The 15,536-nt window shown below is 39.3% G+C and overlaps 1 protein-coding gene across 6 annotated transcripts in view; it reads right to left on the bottom strand.

The window, feature by feature from the left end:
• Positions 1 to 15,536, bottom strand: part of DOCK8 (dedicator of cytokinesis 8) — an 86,567-nt gene that overhangs the window by 20,975 nt on the left and 50,056 nt on the right. For 5 of the 6 annotated variants that reach the window (XR_011723488.1, XM_071732330.1, XM_071732332.1 and 2 more), the window contains 12 exons: positions 15,064 to 15,159; positions 13,710 to 13,805; positions 12,776 to 12,925; positions 10,219 to 10,332; positions 9,112 to 9,267; positions 7,098 to 7,237; positions 6,333 to 6,502; positions 4,525 to 4,670; positions 3,642 to 3,824; positions 2,922 to 3,057; positions 2,255 to 2,342; positions 279 to 375 (listed from right to left, as the gene is read on the bottom strand). Coding sequence is in view for 5 of the 6 variants with exons in the window: in XM_071732330.1 (XP_071588431.1) it covers positions 279 to 375; positions 2,255 to 2,342; positions 2,922 to 3,057; positions 3,642 to 3,824; positions 4,525 to 4,670; positions 6,333 to 6,502; positions 7,098 to 7,237; positions 9,112 to 9,267; positions 10,219 to 10,332; positions 12,776 to 12,925; positions 13,710 to 13,805; positions 15,064 to 15,159 (1,572 nt within the window). In the remaining variant the exon portion in view is untranslated. The remainder of the gene's footprint in view (positions 1 to 278; positions 376 to 2,254; positions 2,343 to 2,921; positions 3,058 to 3,641; positions 3,825 to 4,524; positions 4,671 to 6,332; positions 6,503 to 7,097; positions 7,238 to 9,111; positions 9,268 to 10,218; positions 10,333 to 12,775; positions 12,926 to 13,709; positions 13,806 to 15,063; positions 15,160 to 15,536) is intronic. The other variant, XM_071732331.1, reaches the window with a different exon arrangement.

Raw genomic sequence — 15,536 nt, 5'->3', positions numbered from 1 at the left:
TATCTACTGAAGACAAAGAAATGTATTTCTCTTTCATTCACAGTAGTGCAATGCACTACAGTAAAAGGGGCCAGTGGCGGCAGTGTGAGGAAGGCAGCTGCCAATTAATCTTTGCATTAATTAATTATTTTTCTTCCCCCTTCCAGATTATACAAGTTTACAGATCTTCAATTAAAACATTTTGCACTGCCTGAGACACGAAAGGAGAAATCAATCTTGCTTCCACTGGCTTCTGAGGGAGCAGGGATTGGTACAAAGCCAACTCTGCTGTTTCCCACCTGGATAATGTTCTCTTGCATATCGAGAATGATCAGGTTAGCTTCAGTTGCCAGGTTTCCACTGATCAGAGCTTCTTGATCTAGCTCAGCTTTTGTCCTGAAAAAAAGAAGTTTTAATTAAGCATGCAGAAAGTACCCTAAGAATTAGATGGTCTGTTGTTTAGAGAAAGTCAAAATGCAAAGAATACCATTCTGAACAATTCCATAAGATAAAATAATTAAATGTTTCTTCAGAACTAAAGAGTCAAATGAGGAGAGCTGGTATTGCAGAAGTCCCAAAGGGGACACCTGAAAACTAGGCTTCTGGATGGTTCAGATAGATGCTTCTCCTTCCTTAATAGCAGCCTGTAATGGCCACTCTGCCCTCAGTATCATGGTTCATTTCAATAAGCTATGCAGTAATTTCATGATGCACTGCCTGTAGCAGGACACTAAAACTCAAATGAAATAAAGGCAACTCATCCAATTGTTCCAGAAAAAAAAGCATAAATAGCAGGCTTGGGCAGAGGGGAAATTGCTTCATTGCCATAGCAGCAGTGTTTAATGTAGGCAAGTTAGAACACTGATTCTTGAGACTGTTGACAACCTAAGACAGCATGTCCAGCAGCTGCAGGGTCAATACAGTAGTGCCCCAGGGCATTTAAGAGACGTCTGAAACATTTCTAAAAGACAGAAGGTGGTGGTGATGCAATGCATGATACCCTTCTGGTTGAGACATAAGGACAAGGCCCGGGACACATCTCTTCTGCAGCTAAATGCTCTAACCATAGGTGCAGGTTCTAACAAAAGTGTGTTATCAGAGATCTCTTCTGTGCCAGAAACACAAAGAGGAGGTTTGCTCTGACTTGAGCCGAAGTTCCTAAGGGCCATTTCAGTAGCTGGACCAGCACCCTTACAATCACACTTCTGAGCAACTACAAAATCTGTGGCTTTTCTGCTGTACCTTTGCTGCTCAGGAGAGTTTTACCCCAAAAGAAAAACAGAAAAGAGCCATCCTTCTGGGCCCAACCAGATAATTCTCAGGAGGGCTAAGGAAGGAAACTTTCAATCTAGCACAGAAGGTGGAAGGACTCTTTTATTTAAAAGTATGGTTAAATTTCAAATTAACAATCTTGTTTTTAACAGCAAGCGTGATAATCATGGATGGGTACCTAGGCTACAAAAATGTAGCAGCTGCATAGCAGTAGCCAGGGTTATCAGTTGCAGTTCACACACGTTGAAGGATATCATGGGAGCTCATACTGTCTCTGCTGGACAGTGGACTGCTTAGATACTTGAAATTCAAACAAGTATCTGTGGACAAGTGACACACCTTCTTTAGGGAAAACCAAAAGTTCCAGGATTATTGAAACTTAGCACATACTATATGAAAATGCTACTAGTAACACAAATACAGTTTTCTGAAAATACAGTTTTCTGTAAACATAGATGCTGACTTGTTTATTGCCCTTCAGTGCTGGTAAGGTGAAACATACATCCTAACTTAAAATCTGCAATAAGAAAAATATTTGCTACAGAAATATTTTCCCTTACTCCTGCTAGTAACCATTCTCAATTTTAACACTGCATGTCAAACCCAGCTCAACTGATTCAATGTGTCAAAGAACTTACCATAGTTCTGTATATAGTGAGGAACCATATCAACACCAAAATAAATGTCACAGTTAGCCTCTGTGGAGTAATTGATAAAACTTGCATCAATAACCAGTGTTTAACACACTGTTAATAAGAAGGAAAAAAATATGTAGATAGCCACATAAACTTCTCGTTCAAGTGTTTGTGATCAATTTGTTGTGTCATAAAGACAGCTGGATACTTCTGCTACATAAATATTTCCTATTTCTTTCTTTTTGAAAGTGGGAAAGGATTGAAACTCCTGATTTTGTAATAGAACACCCTAGGATAAAGGACAAAACATTAAAGACCCATGCAGTTTGGCTCTCATAAAAGCAATATGTATTTATTAAATTACTTACTTATCTTGTCTCTCATTTGCCTGCCGCCAGTGAGTCTGCTCCTTTCTCCAGCGCAGGTTTTCATTTATCCCTGCTGATCTGTCATTCCCTAAAAATGCATCAGTGAGATTAAAGAAAAAGGGGACACCTGAAGTCTGATAGCTCACTGAAATAAGAAGATACATGTCTGTCAGGACTAAAACCATTGAACTTTACAGCCTCAGGGCTCTAATGAAATTATAGGATCCTATAATTTTTATTTTTTTTGTCCTGGATTTTTAAAACATTAATTTGCTTAAAGTCTTCAAAGACCACAACACAAATTATTCCTTCTATAAAATGAATCAACATTCTTTATATGAGCAATGTGTTCTTACTGATAGTTTTGACACCATTTCTTGGCTCTTGATTAGACACTAACATAATTTTTCAGAATATCTTAAAAGTTTTTAGTTGGCCTCATTTTCTTCACTGGAAAAGAGCTCAGTCCTAGCTTCATTCTGCATAGTTAAAAGCTAATGATACTTTTATCCATAGCAAAACTAAGAAAGGTCTGCAAGGGAAAGGTCCGTGAGAGAAAAATATAAGGATGAAAACGGGGAATATGCATAAACCCCAACAAACTCATTGATGCCCACAGCCTCTTGAGATCCTGCCAAAAGACATGGGGTGCAGGGCTATGAAGTACCAGCTGGTATTCTGCAGCGCTTCATCATGTCTCCTCTGGCTCCTTCACCTCTCAGCAAAGCTTCTTCTAGTCGGGCCTTAACATCTCGGGACTTCTGGAGCACTTGAGTGCTAACTTTATCTGAGCTTTGTTTGCCCTGAAAGTAAAGTTAGACCAATCAACCTCAATGCCTTCATCTTTGTACATCTCCACAACACAACATAAGAGACTGGTAAGAGGGGCAGAAGACAATTCATATGATCGACAGTTAGATAAAGGCTAATTAAATGTTGCAGATGAGTAGTGTGTGTACCACTAATAAACACAGTCAGTGCTACAGAGAGAGAAATTAATGTCAGAGAGAAGGTTTTTTTTGATTTGTTTCATAAAGACTCTGTCAGAGAGAGGAGTCCTGGTGCTCAGCCCTAGGTCTTTCCTAGTGTACTGTCCAGAACCTACCTGAGTTGTCACTATACTGTCCACCAAAAATAGCCCTCAAGCCTCCAGTAAAGGGAAAATAACCAGCGTAAGCTAACTACATAGGACTTCCTCAAAGGTTTTGACTGAGTTTTGCTTGGCAGCTAGATTATTTTATGTAAATTAATTTGCCTATTTCTAGCATAGATTAGACAAGAGTTAATTTAAAAATTGTCAATAACAGATTCCCCCTGGATAGCAAGAATGGAAGGAAAAAAAATTAAACCAAAACAGGACAACAACATCAGGCCATGTTTCACGTACCTTGTATTCAAAGCATGAGACACAAATGAAGAGGAGGTCTAGAATCCTGTTCAGCATCATGGATGGAAGGTCTGCAATCCACTTCTGTATTAGATTCTGATCAGCATTTTTCATGATCCACAGGAAACAGATCAAAAGGTTGCGAGTAGTATTAGGACCTAGTGTAGCACTCTGTCTGTAGGGCTAGGAGAAGATAAAGTAAATGTCAGTTGAAAGCAAAAAAAAAAAAAAAAGAGAGGGAGGTAATTCAGGTAAAGTAATGTTATTTAAGTTACAGTGAAATAAAATCTGGACTTCAGAAAGTTTAACCTCTTTAATCTAGGTTATACTGATTGATTTTTTAAATATATGTGTGTATAACTAGTGACAGGACCAATTGCATGCATGTGAAAGAAAGAAGCACAAGAGCATTGCTTGCTAGATGCCTGTATGTTAATTGCCTTACAATAATGTAGAAAAAATGCTCTGTAACTATTTGATCATTCCTTGCCATGTAGTTGTGTCAGCCAAATAAACAAAAAATAAGAAGAAAGAGAGAAAGAGAAAAAAGGTTATTGTGTCCTAGATTAAGCGATTCAGGTGAGATTGGGACTGGGAGGCAGTGGAAGAGTCATGGTGGCATTTGCTAATCTGGAAATGAGACCAGTTTGGGTGTGGGTAGAGGCCCGTGGGAGACAAAGTGAAACTATGTATGGTAAGGAGTAATTAAAGGACTAGAAGAGGAGGACATGACAGGAGGAATATGGGGCATTATCTGGGGCCAGAGGAAAGAGGAATGACTACACTATGGCTGTAGTCCTTAGTGGCAACAAAAGGAAAACACGGGGAAAACAAAGAAAAAGGAAAACAGATGCAAGAAAGACTGGCAGAGTCATGAACATACCAGGGACACCAGGGACAGTCCAGAGCTCCTGAGGTTGAATTGATTCCCTGCAATGGCAAGGGCCACATTTTGATTGATTGCACCTGCAGACTCTTGTTCTTCTTCTGGGTTTCCTGTGCGTCCTTTTCCACTGCGGGCATCTGAAACTAGATTTGAAATACCCCATTGGAACTTCAGGAGCAGTGAAGCAACTGCATGAATGACATTCACAATGCCACAGCCTTCCATCAGTTTGTAACCTAGCAAAATATTTGGCACCTTCATCCCTGAGGCTGCTGGTCTGGCTGATGTACCAAGCAGTGAAATAGGAGCAGCATTAGCAAGGCAGATTGTGGCCATCTGCAAAGGCTGCCACATTGTTAAATAAACATAAGGGAAGGACACTTGTCAAATAAACTCCAGGTGTTCAGAGAAGCTAAATTAAAAGCAAAGGCAACAGAAAACATGAGGTTGCCTTTGAAGTTGAAAGCTACGTCAGAGCTTCACAACACTGGAAAAAGCCAGTTTCTGTCAATTTCATGCATCCATGGGCTTGGTGATATTCAACAAATTCTAAGTCTGCTAGACTACTGAAAGAGCCAGTACTGCATCGTGGTTAAAGAACAAGTTTAATTCCAGGCACCAGAAACCTACCTGTTTCTGTTCCCTACTAGTCCTTGACATCACTTTCAGCAAATAAGGATATTTACATTTAAGTTTTGTAAAAATCTCATGAGTGTCCATTTCATGTTGTGCAAGACAAGTTGATTGACCAGACAACCCTAATGTGTTCAGAATGAGGTCAATAGCCTCTTATGACAGATATTCCAAAAGAAAGACACTCGAAAAACTACACAAACTGGCACACCTGAGATTCCTCATAATCTCTCATTTTCATCTGTGGTATAAGGTTAACACATGGATTAATAGAATGCAGTAAGAACTGATTATCCAGTGCATAATAACTGCTTTTTTCCTACTAGACTGAAAGTGCTAAATACTACTTTCACAGTAGTAGGTTTTTTGTCTAGACATCTAAATGTAAAGTATTTTCAGAATTAGTGACAAAAGTATATTCTTCAAAGATGATGCTTTTTTTTTTTCTTTACAGACTTTATTTATGGAAGTGGAATGTAATTTTCCAAATAGCACAGATCTACTATCTTAACAAAAGTGTGAAACAGGTACTTTCAGCTGTATCATATGAACACACATGTAGCAAAATGCAATGAAACAGTTTAGAGATGTTATTTTTAAAGGCTTCATAATGTAGAGCAAAGTTCATAGTTATAACAGATGATGAAAATGTATTTTCTGTGTGATCACACATTTGCTTGAAATTAATTTTGGTACAATGTTACTATCCCTAAAGAGCAATGGAAAAAGAAAAAGAACACAATCCAATCTCTTTAACTGTGATGTAAAATGGTATCAGTATCACTCTTGCTTTCTGTTATCACTCTTTTTTTTTTTTATGTTAAGCCTATCTAAATCTCAGTATTTCTTGCAGGTCTTGCAGTTTTCATTTGCAGTATGATAGTATCTACACTAAGAGACAGACAAGAATACTTACATCTCTGGCCTATCATTTGCTGAATTTGAATCTGGCCTATTCACTTGACACTGAATTTTTTTCTGTCTTTAAAAATACAGTTTACATTTAAGTAAAGAAATATTTGACCTTACTAGACTGTGGAGCATTTCTACACTTGGTGTGATCAGTTTTTACATTTGACAGATGGTTTAGGCAAGACACTGCTAACAAGCTGAAAAAAACCCAACAAACCAACCAACCAACCAACCAATCAACAAAAGAAAGAAGATCTTACTTGTAAAATCATGAAGTTGAGGCAGTGAATCCAAAATGATACCAACCAAAGGGAGGTAGAGAGCTGCAATTTTAATCTTCACCTCTTTTTTTGAGCAACATGGGTCTAGGTCATGGGAACTCAGCAGGCTAAGGATAGCACTGACAGCTTTTCTTTGCACCTTACTAATCCTGTTAACACAAAAAACATACACGAGCTCCATTAGTGGGTCATGAACAAATTATTTACAAATCAAAGATTTAAGACACCGAGTGAAAGACAGAAATTAATACATAAATATTCATTAAATAATTTCTTCCATTGTAAATAGAGACTCAAATTCCCTGCAAAAGATCTTGTATCTCCAAGCCACTTTATCACAATCAAAAAGCACCCAAGTTTTTCAGACTTTCCATAAAAATTCAATATGATCAAGAGAGGTGCTTAAAGAAAAGCATCAGACTCCAGCCAAAGTCTAGTTAAATTCTTAAACTCAGACAAAGGTAGAGCTGCTTACAGATAAGTGTAACTGAAGTTTCAAGTTCTGCTTTCAAATTGTGAATTAGTCAGCACTACTGCAACAAATAGTATAATTTTATTCACTGGGACCAGAAAACTGCTAATAAAACAATGACTGGGTTATATGCTATGTTACAGTGACCCACAGAGAAGAGCAGGGGAAATAGGACTATGCTGGAATCAAACCACAACCTTGCCAAGAGTGATAGCAAGACTGAATCCCATTCTAAAATCTGCAAATACACCCCCCCCCCCTGGAATACACACCCCTCACTGTCTGCATCCAACGCTGCTGCCAACTCAGTGAAAAGCAATCCGGTCAGAAAGTGCTGCTGACGGTATTCGGCCGTGAGGTCAAACATACCAGCGATTTTCTGGTCCTGGAAGCTGGAGCAGGAGCTAGAATTCTGCAGAAGTGTATCAGAGGCGTTAAAGGATGACCACTGAAATCAAAGCTTCTTTGACATATTGTACTCACAGTCCTTGTAGCTAATGGAAAATCTCTACCAGAGGAAAATCAAAGACTTTTAAAGAAGATGGGACATTTTGGAGGAAAACACCCAGGTGTGGAACAAAAAGCATTTTATTTCAAATGAGTTGCTTGCTAGGATGCAAACTAATCCCTTCCATTCTGTGTGAGAAGCTAATTAGACATTTTTTGAGATACAAAATTCCTACCCTGTATTCATTAGTACGGACAACAGGACACAAAGTCAGAATTTTCTCCATGTTTACAATTCTTTGCATTGCTTTTACTGTTGCAGAGCAGTCATTGGGCACCATACAGCAGGACGGTGCCCCTGCATTAGGAGGGAACTCATTGTCAGTTCTGCACTGTGCCTTCTTCAGCCTTCATGATCTCCAGCATAAAAATAAGGTCAGGGAAGATGTGCAAACAGTGTTTCCTTTCATCCTGAAAATCTTAAGCTGAGCTTGCTAGCAGCTGGCATAATTCAAGGCAGCCTTCAGACTGCTGTAACTTATGGCTGTGACAGATATACTGCCAGTTCAGGAACGGAAAGTTGCTGCTATATATGTGCTGTGAACTTCTTAGCTTCTCCAATCATAGGTCTGTGCCACAGGTCACCTCAAATGGTTTTGTGCCCTGATCGGGTAAGCATAAGTCTTAGATTCTACTCCCCAGTGCAGCTACTAGGGCTTATGAGTCCAAATTTTGCTTTTAATTTATACTCTTCAAAATTGTCTCCCAATATTTCTGTCTGTCACCTGGGAACAGTCCTGGAAAACACACACATGAAGTAGCAGTATACCACACTCTGGCAGCTGTCTTCCAGCACATTGGGTCAAATGAAACTCCTGTCTCTGAGTAGCCCCATATTTTGAATTCACCTACTCAAGTCCACTCTCATTTCAACCTCAATCAGACAGGCATGGGCTGTACTATGTTTGTGTGGAATAATGTTGAAGTGTAGAGCATCCAGTTAAATGAATTTGGTTTCTCTCCAAGAATTCCAAAAGATTTACTCATGAGGCCACATTTCTTACTGAAAACCTAACTCTAGTTGGGCAGTTCTCCTGCAGACAGATCAAAATTACTGCAAGGGTGGTCTGCTAATGTATTAAATCACTCAAGGGCCACAAAAGCCCTATTGATTTGCTCAGGTTGCGCTTCATAGGTTACTCCTAAAGGAAAAAAAGAGTTGATGATGTTGATTGAAAGAATGATTAAACAGGTGTCTTCTCAGCTTTGACTTGCTAGAATTAGTTGCAAGAGCTACACTGGCTTCTTTTTAATTCCACAAGCCAAAAGAGTCCCATTTCTAGTTCTCTGATATCCAGGGTTAGCATTAAGTAAAACTATAGAGAAATTGTGACCCTAAGACCTCCATGCTTTGCTTTTAAGGACAGTAAAAACTCCAAGAAAATATTATTTACTGTTACTGATCTGTCAGAAAGTTTGCTGTGCCATAATTCTCCAAAACAGATATTGAAATAGTGATTGTATAAGGGTGGGATAAAGGTGTGCCTGCAAATAAGCCTTATGAGTCATGTTCCTTTCAGACCTTGTATGTCTACCTTAACCATAGTTTTCTGTTTGCATGTTTCTAGAGATGCACATATCTGCATCATGCAAAGTTTTAACTGATGTAGATGAAGTTTTGTGGTCTCTGTCTTTTTCTCCTCTTCTTTCAAAAGTTGTTCTCCCTGACCCAACAGTGACTAGTTTTAACCTAAGTGTCTGAATACAGGACTACATAAGTCTTTCTCTATATGTGTGCTTCATATGACATTCATGCACTTTTGTCTAATGGATACCCACCTGTGAGGATAAGGAGGGAGAAGGGGATGTTGGAGCAGATGCAGAGGTCATGAAGAAGAAGTTCAGATTGAGGTAATGCTCATGGCTGCAAATAATTCTCAGGAACTCCAGCCTCATGGAAATCAGGGTGGAGAGTGAATTCAGCTTGTTTGAGAGCTAGGAAAGCAAACAAAAAAGGTGTCATGTGATAGGCATGCACTATTTAAACTACCATGCTGTGAAATATCCTGCTTCCTGAAACAAAAATAGACAAATAGCCCAGCATTAAAATGCTTAATGGTTCCTGTACCTAACTAGTTTCCATCCATTAGCTGCTCTTTGTTTGGCTGTGGTTGTGTCTCTCTCCCTCTTCCCTGGCTGACTTAACCAACTTCCCAAGAGACAATAAATTCTTTGGGTTTTTATCCTCCCAAAAGAAAAACATAGAGTATTTTTTCCCTTTTGCATAACACAAAGATGAAACCAAATAAAACTCCGCTGAGTGTGTGGCAAGCTCATAAATAGTTCTGGTAGGCAACACAGAGCAGCAGTGGTCTTGCCATTTCCTGTCATACCAACAATGACATCAGTGGAGTAGGACACACATTATAGGAAAGCCACTTTGTGACAGGGGGCCTTCCTTTGGCTAAAGACTACAACAGATACATCAGGTAACAAAACAGGAAAAATTTCCCCTCCAAATAAAACATCGTAATTTATTTTTAATTTTGAGAGGCTTGCAAAACAAGAAGAGAGATGGATTGAATGACCCAAATCTAAATACTGTTCTCACAGCAGTGCACTAGAAGACCAAGTCCAAAAGTTCTGTATGGTCTGCAGACCCTGCTGCTAGGAGATGTGAATAGTAAAAGGAAGAAAAATGGCTCCCTGGATGCTCTGCAGCAGTGCAAGGTATGACACTTTTGAAAGCATCTTAACCTCCATTAATTTTTTTTTTCTGCAGACCACAAATCAAAAGAGGTTTAAAGTGTCTGCATATGCAATAGGAAATAGGAAATTTACCTGGCCCTTTAACACAGCTCGAAGGATCTTGATAGATAAATGAAACTAACAGAACATTGGACTAGCCATAAGCCAAATCCAGTCCTAATCATGCATGGTGCTTACCTGATTACAGTAATGTTTGATGAGATTAAACACAAATCCTCGGTCCATTAAAGAAAGGAGATCGTACAAGAAAAATGCCAGGCTGATATTAATTTTTTCAGCTTGCTCACTTTCCTTAAAGAAAAACAACAAAATTTCAAGAGAATTGCAGTTATGATATATAAAATTTACATAAAGATCAAAGATTTTTCAGAATCATTAAAAAGTAGTGGAAGCCACGGTTTCCAGAACCATCTCATGAAATGTACTGGAAAAGTTTTTTCAGTTCTCCAGTTTAAGTTTTCAAAACTGTACAACATCATTTCTGTAAATTATTTACACTGCTATAGCTTTCACAGAGGAATATCACAGGATGAATGAACAACAGTTTACCTATGCGAACTTTTGGCTGACAACAATGAAAGGGAATTCCCTATGGGCTTCAAACCTGCATATGCCTTTTTTTAAATTTTCAGTTAAACCTTTCATATTAGAGAATGCTGTTTCAGGTACTTAAAACATAAAATATTGTTTTAAAATATTAATAAAAACCTGCACTGGCTCTGCTGAGGGAATGACAAACATTTTGTTTAGAATTTTTAAATATAAAACTGATAATAAAAAAGTACTGATAAGATGAATCTGTGGGTTTCACCACCCAGCAGCTAAGCTCTTACATGCTTTAAACTGGACCCAGCCCCCAAATAAATATCACAAAGATCTGCATATGTCCTCTAAAATAAGGCTACAGTTACTTCAAACACACCAATCTGAATAATAAAAACTCTGCAGCACATATAGTTCAAGATAAATTGTGGAGGTGCCTGTAGGATTTGCAAACATTTAATGCCCAGAGCCCTCAGGTAGGCTCACTCAAGACTGACAGGAGATGACTGAGAAAAATGTTGTTTCTACTTGAGTATCTGACTAGTGAGAACAGGTGTGCAGTGCCTCAGGGTGGATGTGATTTCATTTTTCATTTTTCAACCTTTTTGTTGCTGTTCAGGAACAATCTGGAATTTACGCAGAAAAATGTTTTTTTTTACTGCAAAGAAAAAATTAGTGTTCCACTACCTGACTGGGTAGGATAAAATATTCCAGACATATCACTGTAGAATCACAGGGCAATCTGACATGCTCAGCCATGTATTAACACATGGAGTATTACTGCTTAGAGTTAAAAATCAGACACACATTAACTACTGCAATGGCCCTAATTCTGCAAACACTGCAGTAGGATTTTCACACGTAATCAGGTTTTATACACTCACTCTATCAAAATCAAATTGAGTTAACAGTCCATAAAACCCTATGTATTTCTTGTGAGGAAGCTATAAAAAACTCTTGGCAAAAGTTATAGTTCCGTGAAAACATTTTTAATGTAACAAATTTCTAACCTGCAATGTATTAAAAAAAACAAAGTCACTGAAATGTATTAAAAAAACATCTATATGGAAACAATTTCTCTGCACATGGCTATCATGGAAACACACCAGAGGATCAAATAAAAGGGCAAAGCTTCAGGAATAACTTCTTGGTGCACAGTGACAATCTCTTGGGCAGAGAATAGTCTTGACCCATTTCCAGTTTCTGCTCCTCAACCTGCTCCTCAGCAACACCATGGGGCACACATGGAAAAGTAGATCTGGTAACTGAGCAGGTTTGAAAATGACCCAGCCTGGTCTGTCCTGTGGCAGAGCACACTGAGGGGCTAGTACAGTGCATTTGGCAGCTCCAGGGCATAAAAACAAGTCTCTGGAAACAACTGAACAGTCACTCAGTGCCTATTTGTGACCTCAACTTTGCCAACTGGCCAGTGCACAGTGACATCGGTGATATAAACTGACCGTATTAGTATCAATATAAAACAAAAGTTCTATTTTGTGATGATCCTTTCAACTTTATAAATGGTTTTGTCAGTGCAACTTGTTTAAATATATTGGGAGAAAAAATTCAATGGGAGTAAGGGCTTATTTCTTGTCTTTAATTTTCATGTGGCCAGTGCCTCTTTAAAGAGATCTGTGGCAAAATCACTTGTGGATGGATTTTGCAACCTTCAGGAGGAATACTGCCTTCATATTGCATAGTCCACTCCTATCAGGGAAGTCAACTGTGGATTAAGACATGATGCAGTAGGACAGAGGGTAATAGGAAAGGGGGAATAAAAGGAATAAGCCCTGTTTGGGCTCCAGTGTGATGCCCTGCTAACCTGGCATAAAGCAGCATTGCCACTGAAAATGGGTGTCAAGCCCTTCTCATCAGTGGAAAAAGAGATTTCCCCCTTCATCCTGCATCCAAATCAAGAAGCAGGCTGGGTAACTGAGCTTCATAAAATCATCCTGCATCCAAATCAAGAAGCAGGCTGGGTAACTGAGCTTCATAAAAACAAACTGTCTGCCAGGGGAGCAAAAGGCTGCCCTTTGCACAGCCATAGTTCTTGTTTAAGGTCCACGTGAGGATACTGCGTTGGTTTTGTCTAATTCCAATGACACCACTGAAAGTGAAAAGGGACTAAGCATGGCTCAGTGTAAGACAGTGTAAGTAGCAAGGAGCCATGGCACTTATTCCATGCATTTACCTTCTGTGGCTTGACTATAAGTGCAGCAATCTCTGAAGTAACCACACTAACTATAGTGGTAATATCATCTTTGAAGCGATTGGAGAACCGGCTTCTTCGTGGATTGTCTTGCTTGTCTATGTTGTGAACATACTGAGCCATACTCTTGATCTGCAGAACAGAAAAAAAGATATCTAAAAAATGCCCAAGCTGGAGGTAAAAATTCTTCAAATGAGTTGATGGGAGTTAGATTGCCTACTTGTTTTTCCCTGCATGTAATCACTCTCACTTTATCAGGGCTGCTGTGATAAATCCCACATGTACTGGCAATGATAACAGAGAGCCTAAGACTCAGACATAGACACTGATTATTGTTCATGTTCATGCAGTTGTCTACTCTCAGCACCTGAAATTAGAATCCCTCCCCAGTCCTTTGCATCTCCTCTGGAATACTGCTGTTCACAACTATTACCTTTCATGATGACAGACAGAGAGTGACACTTTGAGAGTGAATTCTTATTTCTTGACCTGCTGTTGGGTTACCTATATATTGCCAGTGGAAATCAGTATGCTTTTCCACTCACAACCATCTCCTCTGTGAAACTGTGGGTGTGGGGAGCCTTGTCACCGTTCCCTTGTTGTTAGCAAAGTGGAAAACACAGGGACAGGTTCACAGAAAAGGAAGGGCTCAGTTTGATGTCCATCTTCCTTTCAGCCTTCTGCAAGTTGTGGAACACTGTGCATGTATTTCATGCAGGATGTTGCCATTATCAGCTGTCAGTGGGGAATTGAGTTGCATATGGAAAATTCTTTAGTTGTACTTCCATTAACTGGGGCCTCTCCTTTTCACACAGGATGAATAACTGAAGGGGTGACCACTTGATTAAATCTGTGCCTGGAGTACCTCCTGCATCTTACCATTAACTTACTTCAAAATACTGCCATCAAATCTTACCAGGAGCTCAAAGAAGAACCAGGAATATCTGAAGACAGATTCTCTCACTATACCCGTGCTGACCACCATCTGCAGTGCCAGCTCCTCATGGAAATGCTGGATAATAAACAGAGACAGTTGGTAAATGGCTTTTCAATAAACTCATCTTTCAGATTCAACAACACCCTTCTTCCCTGTGGGAAATTTCTCCATACTGGAGAGTCATGATCAAAGTGATACCTGAGGCAGGTTGGTGACAAAGTGACATGGGGACCCATTTTCCTGTGAGATCCACTTTTTTGTGGATCCAGAACTGGAAAATGCCTTTTGTCTATCCTCAGGTGCTTGGCTGAATGCATGACAAGGACCAGTCATGTTCTCCCCTCCCCCCTAAGACTTTTCCTTTAGCACATCCTTGTATTTTGAGAGAATGTCCTTCTCTCCCACCACAGAGAGAGAAAGACACAGCAACAACCATAGTAAAGCCTGTATGGAGGTTTGTAGCTGGAGACAATACTCTTTAAGCAGTGAGATCTGATCAGAAGACATCCAATTCCACAGCTTTAAACTCTTAGAAAACTAAAAGCAGGACTAAAAATTAATTGCAGAGTCTATTTTTTTTTTATTCCTGACACAAACCAATAAAGCTAATGAGATTGCTAAGCACATTTACATTGAACAGCATACATTAATCCATCCAATATTCAGATTGGTATAAACATCTCTGTTTTTTGGCAGAAATTGAACCAATAAACAGGAGTAAAAGAGGAAAATTTATTATCTGTAACTCAGATTCCGAACTGCTCATGGCAGGGTTTTTCCCTGGCTGTTGATCAATGGCAAATACAAGATACAGCTCTGAAAAAATTATCTATGTGATGTGGGATCTTCTATGTTGTTAAAAAGCTGCTTGAGGATATCTGCTCAAGATAGGAAGGAATTTCTTGGTTCTGAAAGCTACATATACAGGAAAAGAAAAACATAATTTACAGAAGAAAGAGATGGCAAATATTTCTGAATACAGCTTACTGTAACATGTAAAGGCAGGTATCCAAGAGTAAACAGGAATGGAAAAAGACAGGGGCCCTAACACCTTGAGAAAAAAAAGCAAACAGAGGATCCAGGCAGGCTGCTACTTGTCTAAATCTGTCCTGGAAAAGGCATCTAAAGACTGTAGAGCAAAAGCAGATATGTTTGGGTAATATTTACTCACTGATTCAATATTCCATCACAAACTCATTATTCACTAAAACTAGCTGGTTTTTTTGGTTTTTTTCTCTCTACTCTCCTCATTTAAAAGAGCTAGTTGCCAGAACTCCCTCAGGAGGCTCCAGGTTCTGTTAATGTGCACCCGCATGCTTAATTCATAGGCTACCTTTTTATTGGATGGTCTTGGGCTTGCACAAACACTTTGCATGTCATTTGTTCCTTCAACATAGAAAGACATCCGACTGGAGCCGTGGTCCACAGGCTGGAGGGCACAGCCAGAAGGAATTCGTTAATAATAAGTTAATAAATAACATCAGGTTATAACAGAGAATAAATCACCAGCCGTGGTGCTTTTTTGGAAGGTATGCAACCGATGTTCACCCTAACAGCTCTTCTCTTTCCTCCTCCCCACTCCCGTTCCCAGTGGAAGCCAAAGATCACCAGAATACAGCAGGCACAGGAACATGCAAATGCCAACACTGACATCATGTGCCCAATTTCAGCACTGCAGCTGTATTTTAGAAGCTTTACAATTCACCCTCTCGGAGGTAACTGTTCCTAAGTTTGTCCCGTGGCACCTGGGAGTCTTCCTTCAGTTAAAAGAAGGCCAATTTAAAAAGCAGTGAAAAGGAGGTAGCC

This window comes from Heliangelus exortis, chromosome Z (assembly GCF_036169615.1).
Source record: "Heliangelus exortis chromosome Z, bHelExo1.hap1, whole genome shotgun sequence".
Classification (NCBI taxonomy): domain Eukaryota; kingdom Metazoa; phylum Chordata; class Aves; order Apodiformes; family Trochilidae; genus Heliangelus; species Heliangelus exortis.
The sequence above is the reverse complement of the archived record's forward strand: the minus strand, read 5'-3'. Positions and strand labels throughout refer to the sequence as shown.